General features: G+C 49.8%; 1 protein-coding gene across 2 annotated transcripts; it reads left to right on the top strand.

Annotated features, from left to right (window-relative positions):
• Positions 1-109: 109 nt before the first annotated feature.
• On the top strand, positions 110-12,214 carry LOC121345025 (cytochrome P450 4B1-like). Of its 2 annotated transcripts, XM_041421535.1 has the most exons (13): positions 110-228; positions 507-957; positions 4,797-4,941; positions 5,590-5,634; positions 6,195-6,322; positions 7,825-7,949; positions 8,065-8,216; positions 8,812-8,918; positions 9,405-9,595; positions 10,032-10,165; positions 10,343-10,407; positions 10,577-10,659; positions 11,500-12,214. In XM_041421535.1, the coding sequence occupies exons 2-13, from the start codon at positions 778-780 to the stop codon at positions 11,666-11,668; spliced, it is 1,524 nt and encodes a 507-aa protein (XP_041277469.1). In that variant the 5' UTR covers positions 110-228; positions 507-777; the 3' UTR covers positions 11,669-12,214. The 2 variants fall into 2 exon arrangements, with proteins under 2 accessions (XP_041277469.1, XP_041277468.1); XM_041421534.1 differs by having other exon boundaries at positions 126-957.
• Positions 12,215-14,450: the final 2,236 nt, after the last annotated feature.

The following is a 14,450-nucleotide window of genomic DNA, read 5'->3' as shown; positions in this document are numbered from 1 at the left end:
CCGCGCTCCCACTGGCCGCCGCGGGACCGCCCCGCGCGGGCCGCCGAGCGCGGGCAGGGCCGCGGGTTCGAGTCCCGCCCCCGGCGGGTGGGACGGGATGGGAAGGGGGCGGTGAGGCGCGGCGGGGCTCGCTTGGTGCCCGCCGGGCTCGCAGAGAAGCTCGCAGAGAAGATGGCATGGAAGCGGTGTTGCCCGGCCGTGCCACCAAGCCGTGCCAAAGCTGCCACGGTACGCGGCCCTCGGCTGACGCGCGGCATCGGCAGCCCGGCGCGGTGCGGTGCGGCATTCCCCGCGCTCGCTGCCCGGAGATGCTGTCCCGGCCGGCGTTGGGATGCGGCTCACAGTGCCGGCAGCGGAGAGGGAGACAGGGAAGGAGAGCGGGAGGTGTTAGCCGGGATGCGGATGGGAATAGGTGGAGATGAGGGTGAAAGCTCGCAAGGTAGGAATAAGTGATGAAGACCTCGGGAGGAGGAGTCCCAGGGTACGCTCTTTCCCTCTCTCTTCAGCCTGACGTCCCGGCGCGGAGCCAGACCGTGCCGGCAGAAGGGACTCGCGGCGGGCAGCAGCTCCCCGCCGGTGCGGCGGCGAGAGGAGCGTTCCCGCGGGATGCTCCCTTCCCTTCCTTTCCCTTCCCTTCCCTCCCAACAAGCGCTGCCGTGATTTGGCAGCCGCTCGGACTCTGGACCTGCCTCTCCGCCCCGCATTGGCTGCCGCGGCCGGTGCCGCCGGGGCGCTGGGGGACACCGGAGGCAGCGGCTGGCGGCTCTCACCGGGACGATGAAGCTCCTGTGGCTGGGCGTGGATATCTCCAGGGTTCTGCACCTGGCCGCCGTGTTCTGCCTGACCTGCGTGCTGCTGAAAGCCATCCAGCTGTTCCACCGGCGGCGGGAGCTGCTCCGGGCGCTGGCCGACTTCCCCGGGCACCCGACCCACTGGCTCTTCGGCCACGTCCACGAGGTGGGGGAGAGCCGGGGCTGCGCTGCCGGGGCGGGGGGAGTGCGGGGAGCAGCTTTCCCGAGGGGCTGGGAATGATGCTGGTGGGACTTGTCCCCGTGATCCGGAAGAATCGCTGGGTGGGTGAGAGGTGGGCATCCCTTTTCCAAGCCAGACCAACGTGCTTTCCCTGCCTGTGATGCTTAGCGAGAGCATGGCTCACGCAGAGCTCCGCACGCTGCTGCAGACTGCACGATGGAAAAGGGTGGTGGCTGGCTCTCAAGTAAAGGGGGAGGTAACACAGTGTGGCATAGGCAAGGTCATGCCGGGATGTGAGCCGGCATCGGTGCTGGAGGGAGCAGAGCCACGCTGCTCTGTCCCGGGGCAGGCTCCACTGTCACCTCTGCTCCCTGACAGCCGGGGCAGGGCCGCTGCAGCTCTCCCTGCGGCGCTGAGCTGATGAGATGCTGGGCAGATGCTCGCTGCTCCCATTATCCACAGGCACTGTCTCTCCCCTGTCAGCTTGCCTCGGCCTCATGGCCAGGTGAACCTGACAATTGATCATTCCGAGCTACTTTTCAGCCGCAAAACACATCACAGGCATTGCATCCAGCACAGGGCCGTGGATCTTCTTACAATTGCATTAAGGTCATGGGTAACTAAACCCATGTGCATAGGCGAGCCTTGTTCTGGTCACTGGTGTCATGGATTATTATTTCCTGAGGTATGCACTTGCCCACACAGATCACCATGGCTGCCTTGGCAAACAGATTTTCACAACTCATCAGCAGCCTCACGAGCTTGCTGATGCAAAAGGTTTTTCCATATGTGCTAAAGGCTGCCTAAAATCACCTTGCCATCTACTGGACTCTGCTGGTGTCCTGCCGTGGCACATTAAATAGCTGGCACCCTGAAAAGTGTCTGGGAAATCAGGAGGAGACCTCACAGGACTTGTCTCTGTGCTGTGGCACTGCCAGTTTTGCTGTGCTGGACAGGACAAGAAGTATTTTGGCAATGTGAGCATGAAGATGGGCCAGTTCAAAGCTTTGTTACACTGCCAGTTAGACTTTAAAACTGCAATTAAATAAACTATGTTCTTCTGTTTGTTAGTTGTGACTATTTGTCCTGGAAGGAAATTTAACCATTTGTGCCAATCACTTGCTGTCATCATGCCTAGGTTGCTCATGCCTCAACTTTTACCTCAATGTTTGTATGAGAATTCCTTTTTTGAAGATTTAATAATTTGCTGATTAACACTGCTGAATTCCCCAAAGCCTAACAGTTCATCAAGCCAGCAAAGAAACTGGCAGTGCTCTGGGCACACACTGAATACAAAGTTTGCACACACCTGGAGGAGGACCTGTGAGCTGTATTCAGGGAGAGCACTGACATTTCCTGTTCTGCTGATTTAACTGTTTGCCACTTTTGATCCAGGCCAGTTTAGAAGCTCAAATGCATTTGTCATGCTCTGGGTGGATCTCCTGGGAATACATCACTTTGTTTTAAAGCATTCTCTGGGTATTAGTCTCGGCTTATCCAAATCACTCAGTAGAAATGACATTAAAATATCAGGTTGTGCAGAGCTGTTCAGTCTCACTGCAGCAGCACGACTTAGTTAAACCCAGACTGCCAGCCCTGAGCTGACCAAAATAACTCCCCATGGCCCGGCTTGGTGGGAAGCAGAGGAGAGCAGGGTGACTGCCCTGCTGGCCCAGGGAGGGTGTCAGTCCCTCGCAGCCCTTTGCACACTTCTGCCCTGTGTGGGGAGGAGCCAGCCCCCTCTGGCTGCAGGCAGCACACCCTCATGCTCAGATTTCAGCTCCTGTCTTTGCTCTTCCATTTGCTGTCAGTGTGTAGTCATTTAAAGTGCCCTTAAGCCTCTTCCCGGATGCTTTTAGTGTTGGATCCATTTCAAAACTTGCATTTCAGCATGAGATCAGGCAATTACCTTTCTTTCTTAGAACCAAGTGGGGTTTATACTTTTGTTTTCAAACCCCATGGGGAAGAAAAAGGAGAAGTAATGATCTTGCATGCAGAGCCGGGTAGCTGGAGCCATGATTAAGGCATGAGAGCTTTCTATTCCTCTGCAGCTCACAGAACTTTACGCTCTCTGCTCCAGAAGTGCTTGGTGCAGCAGGTTGCTCACCTTGAGGGTAACCTCTCCTCTCAAATAAACCCATTCAACCCTCTGCCAGCACAGGGATGGTTCTTGATAGCCTAAGCCAAGGGTGCTGCTCCAAAACAAGGTTGGATGCCAAGGCTTCTAGGATTAGGACTTCTGCCAGCGAGACTTGCTCAGCATCTCCCAGTTACTTTCCATTATGTTTATTGTGATTCACAACAGGAGAAGCACAGGCAGCTGTATCAAAGGGAATTTCACATGTTCAGGTGTCACTTAGATAAAGGCACTGTGCCAAGTACTGCTTCTGCTGGCATTTGCTGAAGAGGTGGGTGCTGAGGAGAGCTGCCTCCTTTTGCCCTAAAACTTGATCCCTGAAGTCAGAGAAATTGATGGTTCTATTTATTAAGTTCGAAATTCTGAACTTGAGTAAGTGGAGTTGAACTTTCTGTAATAACTGGTTGCAGTTCATAATTCTGCTGGATGTGGGAGACATATGGGATGTGCTGCAGCTTGTGTGGAAGCGGGGGGCTCAGTCTTGGAGCTGAACCTGGATATGCCTCTGGCAGATATCCTCTCCAAGACAAGCCACACATGGCTGAATATTTGATGTGGGTGATTATTTGAGTATGAGCCATGTCCTGGGTTGAGAAACACCAGCCAGACTAAAAGCTGAGCTGAACTAACTCAGCACTAAAGCAACTCAGCAAATATCATTTGATGCAGCCAACAGGGTGACTTCGAGGCTGATTTCTGCACCAGTATGCTGATTTAATTAATCTTCAAGCTTCAAGTCAAAGCAGCAGCAGCTATGTCAGACCTAGGTTACCAAAATCCTTCCCCCTGCATATTGGCCCAGAGTAGTTTCTCTTCAAAGAAAAAAGAATCTTACATTATTTTTCTAGTGATTTTCTTCCTCTGCCTGTGATTGTGGATCTTTCCACTTGTCCTTTGCCTATTTTCTGTACATAACAACACCAGCTGTAAAAGCAATAAAGCAGAGATTACTTTGGAGTGAACCTGCCACTGCTGCTGATATGAAGGCTGGTGCTCATGCTGCTCCTCAGATTGCAGCTTCCAAGGACAGGAGATATATCTTTCTAGGAGCACCAGCTCTTCCTTGCCTGTAAAATTAAATTCCCAGATATCAATGAATTATTAATGTAATGTTATTAACCAGTGTTCCCTTCTCTGTATGATCCATTGGTGACTTTGGATTAATTCTGTTCGGTTTTTCCTGGACACTGGCCTTCTCCATCAAAATGTCTGGAGGGGGCTGTGTTCCCCACAGCTGCACTGGGGCAGACCCAGCAGCGATGCTGTTGGCTGCTCTGCTTTCTCCCAGCTGCAGGCTGCTAACTGCTCAGCCACGTGCAAGTGAGAATGTAGTTGCATGCCACAAAATGCAGATGCTGTCTGGAGCAAATCTGTCTTCTATGGGGTGGCCCTGGAAAAAGAGCAGATAACACATATGAGCTGATAGGCACCACCACGGTGCCTAAGGATGTTCTCTAGTTTAAGGTCAAGTGATAAGGAAGAATTATTTTACAGGAGCTTTAAAAGTAGCAAACATCTCTACTTCCCATGCTTTGCAAACATGAAGAAAAAACACCTTGTTTATCCTCATCTGATTTTGTGTTCAGAAAGACATTGAACTTTTAAGACAGTGTATTGGGAGATTACATATTTATTTTTTTCCCTCCAGATCTGTATATTCTTTCTCTTTTTTCTTCTCCTGAACTAGTTTCTCAAGGAGGAAGAGATGCTGGACAAGGCAGAGCTCTGGTCACAGAAGTACCCACATGCTCACCCTGTGTGGTTTGGGAGTTTCTCAGCATTCCTGGTTGTCACTGATCCCGACTATGCCAAGGTTCTGTTGGGCAGAGGAGGTGAGAGATTATGGCTTCAGCTGGGGAGCAGCAACCCCAGCCTGCAGATTTCCCATGCCAGCCTCAGAATTTACAGCAAGGCAGGGTTTCAGAGAGGTTTTCTTGCAGAAATCATCTAAAGGCATGGAGAGATACCACTCCTTCATGCTGTGCCCTGGATGCTTCAGGCACAGGGCTGCAGGGCTGACTCCAAATCCATTGCTGGAAAATCAGACTTCCTCAAGTGCTCCTTGAAATTTACCTACTCAGTGCCTGATCCCAGCAAGGAGAAGACACTTGCGAGCTTTTTTCTAGGTTCAGAGTTTTGGCTCCTACTGTAGAGAAGTATCTTTGGTGGATCGAGAAGACAAGGTGCTGAACAGTGATGTCTGAGAGGGTTAATCATTTATCACACTGCACAGACTTTGGACTACCAATATTGTTGTTTTTTTCAGCGTGAGCATCTGCTTTTATATGTATTTATTGCTGCTGGCAGAGACAAAGTTGTTTTGTGTTGAAATACTGGGAGTTCTGCAGGGATGCCACTGATTTTGCTAAATACCCAACAAAAAGTGAGAGCCCAGAGGGAGCTTTCAGCTGCAAACCTGAATTCATGCTATTGAAACATTTACCGTTTTATTTTCTCTTTCTTTATTATTTTTTTTACAGATCCCAAGGATAACATCAGCTATAAACACCTTGTCCCATGGATTGGTATGTATTCCCAGGGCTTTGCCTGCAAGGAATGATTCTGAAGTTAGTCAAAATCATGCTATAAATAAACAGCATTGTACCTGTTCCTTGATGGAGCTATAGGTAAAAGCTTTCTGAAATTATTGCATTTACTGAAAAAGGTGCTAAGTAGTTCTATTTATTTTCAAGGAAGGAAAGTTGAGACATAACATATAGACACATATGTTATATATATATGTGTAACATATATGTTACATAGAACATATGTAAGTACAAATACTTACATGTCCATAGGTAGCAAAGACTGGTGATGGGGGAAGCTTAAATTCATTGGAGGACTGGTGAAAAATACATCTGCTGTTCTGAATTTCTCTTTTCCAGTAGTGTTGGTGTTTTTTCTCAGAGACACCACTGTGCCATTTTGGTGAGCAGGGCTTTGCTCAGCTCTGGGAACCCTGGGGCTGATGGCAGCATTTGGAAATACCCTCTCACAGCAGCTCAGATAGCAGATTTAATCACGCTCTGTGCAGGCTGAGAGCAGCCTGTGCCCAGCAAAACATGCCTTGCCTGTGTTTCCCTAGGGAATGGGTTGCTGATCTTACATGGGCCCAAATGGCACCAACACAGAAAACTCCTGACCCCAGGGTTTCATTACGACGTCTTGAAGCCGTACGTGGCCCTGATGGCAGAATCAACAAACGTGATGCTGGTAGGACTCATGGTGCTCCTCTCTCTGCCCTGTTTGCTTTTCCCCATCCTGTCTGGTTAGGAGGTAAATGCTGGAGCAGGGTTTTCTTTATCTGGTAATTGTAAGGACACGCTGAGTCTTGGTGGTAAATCTTTCTGAGTCACCCCAAATCCCTGCCCTTGAGCTGGGAGGGATGAGCATCCCTTGGAAGGGATGGGCAGGTTGAGCCTCCCTGCAATGACACTGTCTCTGGTACTGCCTTGGGATCTGTGGCTGAGATTTCAGGATTGATTTTACTGCCATCCCATGCATGATCTCAGTTCCAACAGCAACTTCTTATAGGGTGTTTGTCTAAATAAAGAATTGAGGTAAATAAACGTTCATAATAAATCTGTCAAAAATAAAGGTTGGAGCAGAGCTGTAGTGTTACCTAAGGTTAAAGGGTATTATTTGCTGTCAACATACCCATGACTGGACTGCACTCCCTTCCATGGCTCATAAACAGTAAAAATGCACTGTTCTTCAATCCACTGCTGCTGGGCAGGATGGAAACCAGTAGGAATTACAGGAGAAGGGCATTGTGCATGTGAACTGGAGGAGTTTGGATGCTGGATCTATTCCTTCTCCTTCACCTCCCTCACTCCAACCTCCCTGGCAGCTTCAAGTAGATCCTGGCTGGATTCCTCCTACTGGCCCAGGGAACAGCCAGGAGCCAGGGGCTGGAGAGCCAGGAGAGCTTTTGCAAGGCTCGGGAGTGCCTGGGAGCTTGAAATTCCTTGTGCACAACGCCAGTTGTGTGAGCCCGTGCCAGCAGGTGGCAATCGCTGCATGCGCTACGGACGTGCATCTGTCCCCATAAGCCTGGTTTGGTGCTGTGGAGCTCTGATGTCACCGTGCTCCTCCCTCTCCCTTTCTCAGCTTTGAAGTCCGCTCGTTCCTTACAGCCTCGAGGGCACAGAGGATTCATCATCACTTCATGTCTGCTGTGGAAGAGGCAGGATTTATCGTTTCTCTAGGGGTGCCCTATGCGAAGGTTGAGCAAGAGCTCCTGTATTACTTGCTGGCAAAACACACTGGCACTGAGATCATGTGACAGAAAAAACCTTGCTCCAGAGTTTGTGTCTTGGGCACAAAGCTCAAATCTGCTCAAGAAGGCACCCAGTGAAGCCCAATGGCAGCATATGCTGCTCCTGTACAGAAAAACACACTCTATCCTAAGAAAGATTTGGGTGACTGCCCATCACCCAGAAATGCACCTGTCCTGGGCTTCTTCAGGGTGCTCTTGCCTCAGAATGGGCTGTAGCCAGGCTCACCACCACCAGGATCCAAGAATAGCAGCTGCCTGAGGCAAATCTCATATTAACTATTCCACTTTTGGCTTCTCTTCTCTGGGATTTTGCTGGCAACTAGTGAAAATTTCTCTGGGATGGGTCTCTATCTGAGCACTCATTTAACCAGGGGGTGACTGCAGATCATGCAGAGCTGCTCCTTGTCTTCTCATTTCTGTCTCCTTTGTGCCCTAGGATAAGTGGGAAAAGCTGATAGCAGATGGGAAGCCAGTGGAGCTCTTTGAGCACGTCAGCTTGATGACTCTCGATAGCATCATGAAATGTGCCTTCAGTTGTCACAGCAACTGCCAGACCAACAGGTCAGTGCTGGCTGCCCCAAACCCTGGCAGGAAGTTTGCATCTAAGAAGGGAAGTGGGCAAATTACATGTCACTGTGCTCCCAAATTTACAAGCTTCCTATTCCCCTCTCTCCAGGAAAAACACCTACATCCAGGCTGTCTACGACCTCTGCCACATGGTGCACCAGCGCCTCCGCATCTTCCCCTACCACAATGACATCATTTACTGGCTCAGCCCCCATGGGTTTCAGTTCAGGAAGGCCTGCAGGATCGCTCATGACCACACAGGTATTCCCTGCTGGCATCTTCTCCCAAAACTTTGGACAGAGGCAGTCAGGTTTTCTCCTTGCCTGTGCAGTGAATACTGCCCAGAGGCTCAGAGCTGAGCAGGGCATCAGCTTGCAGTAGTGATCTGATCTAGAAAAGAAGCAAAGGGGTCTCTCAGCTCCTGGGTCATTAAACAGGACTAATGGAGGAATTGCCCTCTGGAAATGCTCCTGTAAAATGGCCAATGATGAGACAAGGAATGGGCACTGCAGGCAGCACCAGTGCAAGGAACGATTTTCCGTTTCAAGCCAGGTGTGATTTAAATGCATGAAGGGTGTGTAAAGTAGGCTGAGAAGTCCATGGTGAACAAAGCAAAGGATGCCAATATCCATGGCATTTGTTGCCATGTTGCTGAAAAAGCCAAAGTGCCTGGGATGCAGAAGGACAGATCAAATGCATCATGGACTGAGCAGTGCTCACTCTTTGGGTGAGGTTTGCATTCAAACCACAAAGTTTGAGATGAGGTTTTGAGACACAAAACTTTGAGTTTTGCATTCAAAGTTTTGCAGCTTGGCATCTCCTGGCTCTGCTGAACCTTTAACCCTTTCTCCCCCAGACAAGGTGATCCACGAGCGAAAGGAATCCCTTAAAGATGAACGGGAATTTGAAAAGATCCAGAAGAAGAGACATTTGGACTTCTTGGACATTCTGCTGTGTGCCAAAGTGAGTGGCAAGGAGTGTTTTTGTGGCAGGGCACAGAGTGCAAAAGCAAGTCAGTCTTTGCAGGGGTGCCACAAGCCCCCAGAGACCTTCAGGACTGCACAAGCCATTAAAAAAAATTAGCCCAGTCCCACCCAGTTGAAGAGAGGCCAAGGTGATCCAATTTTCCATTGTTGAAGTGTTGACAGTGGCTTTTTGGGTATACAGAATGCAGAAGAATTCTGTAGTCTTGGTGGCTTAATATGGGGACATAAAGAGATTTAAAACTGAAGAGAAAGGATCTCTGAATTCAGTGTAAACAGACATTCATTTTGTTTACATGTATCCCACAGGCATCATCACACCCCTTTTGCGACAGCTGAAAGAATGTAATAGCCCCTACTGGGATATTTACATATTTTATATATATGTGTGTGTGTTACTGTAATATATATATAAATTTTATATATATATATATATGGGCCACTGAGAGTGTCTCTGGACTGTTAGGATGAGAATGGAGCTGCGCTGTCTGATGAGGACCTGCGTGCTGAGGTGGACACGTTCATGTTTGAGGGCCACGACACCACAGCCAGTGGCATCTCCTGGCTCCTCTACTGCCTGGCAATCCACCCTGAGCACCAGCAACGGTGCAGGGAGGAGATCCAGAGTATCCTGGGGGACCGGGAGACAATCCAGTGGTAAGGGTGCACCATTTCCTCTGCTGCTCACTCTTTTCCTGTTGCTGCCGTTTCCAAGTGGGCAATGTCTTCGAGGCTCAAATGCTGGTGGTGCTAAAGGTTGCTGCATGCACAGGGACTTCACAGATCCTTCAGCTAAGTCTGCCCCCCGGAAGGGACATTCTGGACGCCATCCCAAGCCCTGGGCCACCAGCACTGCTCTTTGCTCTCTCCTGTTTTCTCACCACAGGACATCATAGTTGTGCTTTTCACTTTTCCCTGTCACTTTGCACTTGAGCTTGTTCAGTGGTTGTTCAGGTTGTTCAGCCTGTGCCTGGGCATGGTGAGTCCCTCTGTTCTGTTGCAGTCTGCTCAGGGGCTGCATGGCTGTGGGTGAAGGAGCCTCCCAGCACAGGCAGTGGGGGGAGTGGGGGGCTCAGCCTGCCTGTCCCAACAGGGAGGACCTGGCCAAGATGACTTACAGCACCATGTGCATCAAGGAGAGCCTGCGCCTTTACCCCCCCGTGCCGGGCGTGTCCCGGCAGCTCAGCAAACCCCTCACCTTCCCTGACGGACGCACTCTGCCCGAAGGTCTGTAAATCCCATTCCTGTAAGTCCCATTCCCGTAAATCCCATTCCTGCTGCACACAGCTCTGCTCTCAGGCACCAGCTGCATCCTCGCTGGCACAGATGTTCAGGCAGGGCTGTGCAGATGTTGGCTTGTTTCTTTGTCAGTGAGCCCTTTTCTCCCCCTCAATTGTCTTCCAGGAAGCATCACTGCAATAAGCATTTACCTCATTCACAGAAACCCTGAAGTATGGAAAGATCCTTTGGTGAGTTTTCTTTTGATCTCCTAATAATTCTTTCCCTTTGTGATGTGCCTCTTCCCATGTACCCTTCACTTATTAGCAGGAGAGAAGAATTCTCTCTCTGCTATGGGGTTCTTCATAAATGTGTTCTTTAAATAATCACTTTTTCTTGCTGCATATTCTTCATTTCCAGGTGTTTGACCCTTTGCGTTTTTCCCCAGAGAATGTCTCTGGCAGGCACTCTCATGCCTTTCTGCCTTTTTCTGCTGGAATGAGGTAAAAGGAGTTGAACACTGAAGGAGTAGTGGTCAGAGACCATCACCTGCAGTCCTGGCTCTGCAGAATTACATGGTTAAATAGTTAAATAAGGATATAAGTGTTTGTGCAACAGAGGGGTTCTGATACCAGTAGGCAAAATGGGAAGGCATCATTGCCAAGCCCCTTCTGGGGACAGGGAACTGGGTCCCAAAGCTGTGGAACATCCTGCTGGCATCCTGCAGGGAGCCTGCAGCCTTCTGAGCTCACCTGCTCTCCCCTCCTTAATGCAGAGACCCCACCCCACCCTCCTGCCCTTTGATTCTCCCCTTTCCCCCTCCTCCCAATCCTTCCCTTTGCCCTGTGCTGTCTCCTTCAAGGCAAACACCTCGCAGACCTTCCCTGCTTGGAGACCCACCCACCTCATCCCTGCTGGCCTGTCCTTTGGCTTCCCCATCTCCCTCCTTCTCCCTGCTCTTTGACCACGGATGAGTTCCTGATGTTCCTCTCAATTCCTCCTGCTCAGCCCATGCCCCTGGGGACCCCTGAGCTGCAGAGGGGGAGGATGTGTGCTGGTGTGGGAGGGCTGGGATGGGCTGTGGGGTTTGGTGTGCCCAGCTTGGGGATGGAGCTGTGTGGGATGGGCTGTGCCCAGCACTGGATGGAGCTGTGTTGGATGGGCTGTCTGGGATGGGCTGTGGGGTTTGCTGTGGGATGGAGCTGTGTGGGATGGGCTGTGTGGGATGGGCTGTGCCCAGCACTGAATGGAGCTGTGTTGGATGGGCTGTCTGGGATGGGCTGTGGGGTTTGCTGTGCCCAGCACAGGGATGGAGCTAGCTGAGTTTCTCGGTTTCCCTGCAGGAATTGCATCGGGCAGCAGTTTGCCATGAATGAGATGAAGGTGGCTTTGGCTCTGACCCTGCTGCGCTTTGAGCTCCTGCCCGACCCTGCCACGCCTCCCCTCAAAATAACTCGGATCATCCTTCGCTCCAAGAACGGGATTCACCTGTATTTAAAGAAAATCCACTGATGCTGGAAAACATCCTGCCTTCACCAGAGGGAGGGACCAAGCAGATGACAGACGGTGTTTCTCTGGGGTAGAAGTGCAGGGCAGGATTTGGGGATGAGGATTCCTGATTTCTGTGCTTCGTCCACCAGCGAGGCCCAGGTGGCTGGGATGCCATTGCACAGCCCCATCTGCTCCAGGGCACTGATCTGAGAGCAGCCAGGCACGGCCACGCTGTCTGTCCCCTTGCACTGCCATAAGGGCGGGTCTGGCCTGGCCTGGGAACATCTGCAAGTCCCACCAGCCTCCTTCTTACCAAATCCTGCCTTCACACTCGTGCCCTGGCCAAATCTGTGACCATTTCCAGCCCTGCTCCGTCATCAGCACCTTCCTCAGTGCCTAGAGGTCAGCCCTGCTCTCCTGCAGTGGGACAGCCTGTGACAGACCTCTGTCTCACTTCTCACATTCAGTGGGCCTATAATTTGTTGAAAGCACTGATTCTAATTTGGGCTCTGAAATCATGCCCAAATTGCAAAATATTCTGTAATTTTTGTCTTAATAAATCAATAATTTTTCCTGCAACAACAGCTGTGTTGTTTATATTGCTGGTGCTTGCCTGCTTCATCACAAACGCAGTGTAAAACTCCTTTAGAAATGGAAGATGTGGAGAGGAAGTCCATGAGCAGCAAGAGACCACCCTGGACAGGCTAGGAAACTGCCTGTGGGTCTCCAGCCAACACAGCATCTTCTTCTATGGGCAACTCTTTAACAAGGGTCCAATAATCAATAATCAATCAAAGTTCTCATAGTTGGAAAGTGTGTCTGGGGGGGGGGGGGGTGTACCTCTTTTTTTTTTTTAAGTATTATTTTATTTTCTTAAGCTGATAAAATTATGAGAATTGGTACACTGGAGGACACTAGTGAGCTGTCCTCTGCCTCTGCAGGAATCATTACTGGGATGGAATATCACACATCAAACTGTGAAATCCCAAAAGCTGGGAGGAGGCTGCTGTGCAGTTGGGCAGCTGCTGACTTCATACAGCCTTCACCTGCAGGGTCCGGTTTGCAGGGATGTGCTGGGACAGCCCAGGAGAAAATCCACTTGCTCCAGCTGCCTGTCCCCTCTTCAGACACGAGGTGCAGCTCTCGAGCTGAAATCAGAATTATGCAATAGAGAGAGACAGAGTATGCTTATCAAAATGTCAAAAGTTATGAAACTATAAGACACCACAAGCTCTTTGGAGGGCCATGTCAGGATACAAAATTATTTTGATAAATTGAAAAACTGCTGCTGTGAATGGAAAGCAAGTCCATAAGCACAAGAGCAGGCACAGGCATGGCACAAAACCAAGAGAATAAATTACTGACAGGCAGCAATTTCTCCAGTGGATGTTCTGTACATGGAGAGATAGAAAAGGTAATATGAATCAATAATATCCTGCTCTTGCAATCACAGCAAACATCATACTTGGATGCATAAGCACAAATATTTCTCAAAAATTTTTCACTTGTCTCTCTTTCAGCAGATGAAATGAGAGTGTCCTTCAACTCTGTTTGGAGATTTAAGTATAAAAGCAACAGCATCTACTCCAAGCTTACATACTCTAAAGTGCAAAATGAGAAAATTTTTAATCAAAATAACTGAAGTTACCAGAAGTAAATTACATACATCTCTGTATTGGATGCAATTTTCTTACAAAGACAAGATTTGAAAAAAATACCATCTAAAGAGGAGTGGATGTATCTTGGCATTCCAATGTGAATGATTAAAGCACGAGTATCTAATGAGCAAGAGCAAAGGCTGAAATCATGGTGTACCCACTAAAAGAGAGTAGGTTAAAGGGGATCACACCAGGGGAACTTGACATACCTCATGTAGATAAATGGCAGCTGCTAAATTGCATTTGGGTAGATAGATTGCACAACATCAAGCACTCCCTAAGATTTCTACAGCCCTGGCATGGGTTATTTGGAGAATCTGCAGAGGTTTTAAGAGTTGGTGACTGGCTTTACTGAATACTCCAGAAGCCCAGAGGAGGTAATGGATGTGGTAGAAGGCTGGGGCAAGTTTGGTTTGGTTTTTGTGAATGGGTTGAATTGGGGATACAGGAAAAGCTGCATTGTAGCTGTACCAGCTGGACGATCCAACACACGGATGTTCCTGGCCCTGGGATGGAAAAGCCTGACTGCTTCTGTCTTCATCCTGTTCAACCATTGTCTCCCTCATGACTTTTAGGATTCATTAAAAAGCTGCCTCTTCATATCTGAAAAGGGAAGATGCCCTGCAGCATTCTCACCGTCCTCTAAGTTGTGCTTGTGGCTTCTTCGCATGAGAAGGGAGCAGAGCCTGGTTTCCCCTGCAGCCACCTAAACCCAGCATAAAATCTGCTCACAAATCTCTCCTGTGATGGTGCTGTCACCCCCTGAGGCCAGGAACTGGAAACACTCTGTTAAATAAGACATGGCAGCCCTGCTCACAATTTCCCTGAGCTACATGGGCCAGCACATGCCAGGCCAGCTCTCCATGCCAGGCCAGCCAGCCTGCACCCCACATCCTGCATCCCACGTCCCATATCCTGCATCCTGCATCATCCCACATCTCATATCTCATATCCTGTATCATCCCATATCCTGCATCATCTCATGTCCTGCATCACAGAGCTTCCATGGCTGCCCTGCTTCTGAACTGGAGAGCTGGGCTGAGGCTGTGACAGGGCTTCTGGAGCTGCTGTGCCCCAGTGCCAGAGCAAGCCAGATCTTTCTAAACCCTAATTCCTAACAGCAATTCCCCAAATCTACCTTTCCC

Source organism: Onychostruthus taczanowskii, unplaced genomic scaffold (assembly GCF_017590055.1).
Source record: "Onychostruthus taczanowskii isolate IOZ18803 unplaced genomic scaffold, ASM1759005v1 scaffold7, whole genome shotgun sequence".
NCBI lineage: Eukaryota > Metazoa > Chordata > Aves > Passeriformes > Passeridae > Onychostruthus > Onychostruthus taczanowskii.
This window is presented reverse-complemented; position numbering and strand designations above follow the sequence as displayed.

What these genes read in the sequence shown, in the direction of transcription:
- LOC121345025 (XM_041421535.1), top strand. Translation starts at nt 778, where the DNA reads ATGAAGCTCCTGTGGCTGGGCGTGGATATCTCCAGGGTTCTGCACCTG. An exon ending in AGCAACTGCCAGACCAACAG is followed by an intron (nt 7,950 to 8,064) that starts GTCAGTGCTGGC and finishes CCCTCTCTCCAG; the next exon opens with GAAAAACACCTACATCCAGG. An exon ending in GATCGCTCATGACCACACAG is followed by an intron (nt 8,217 to 8,811) that starts GTATTCCCTGCT and finishes TTTCTCCCCCAG; the next exon opens with ACAAGGTGATCCACGAGCGA.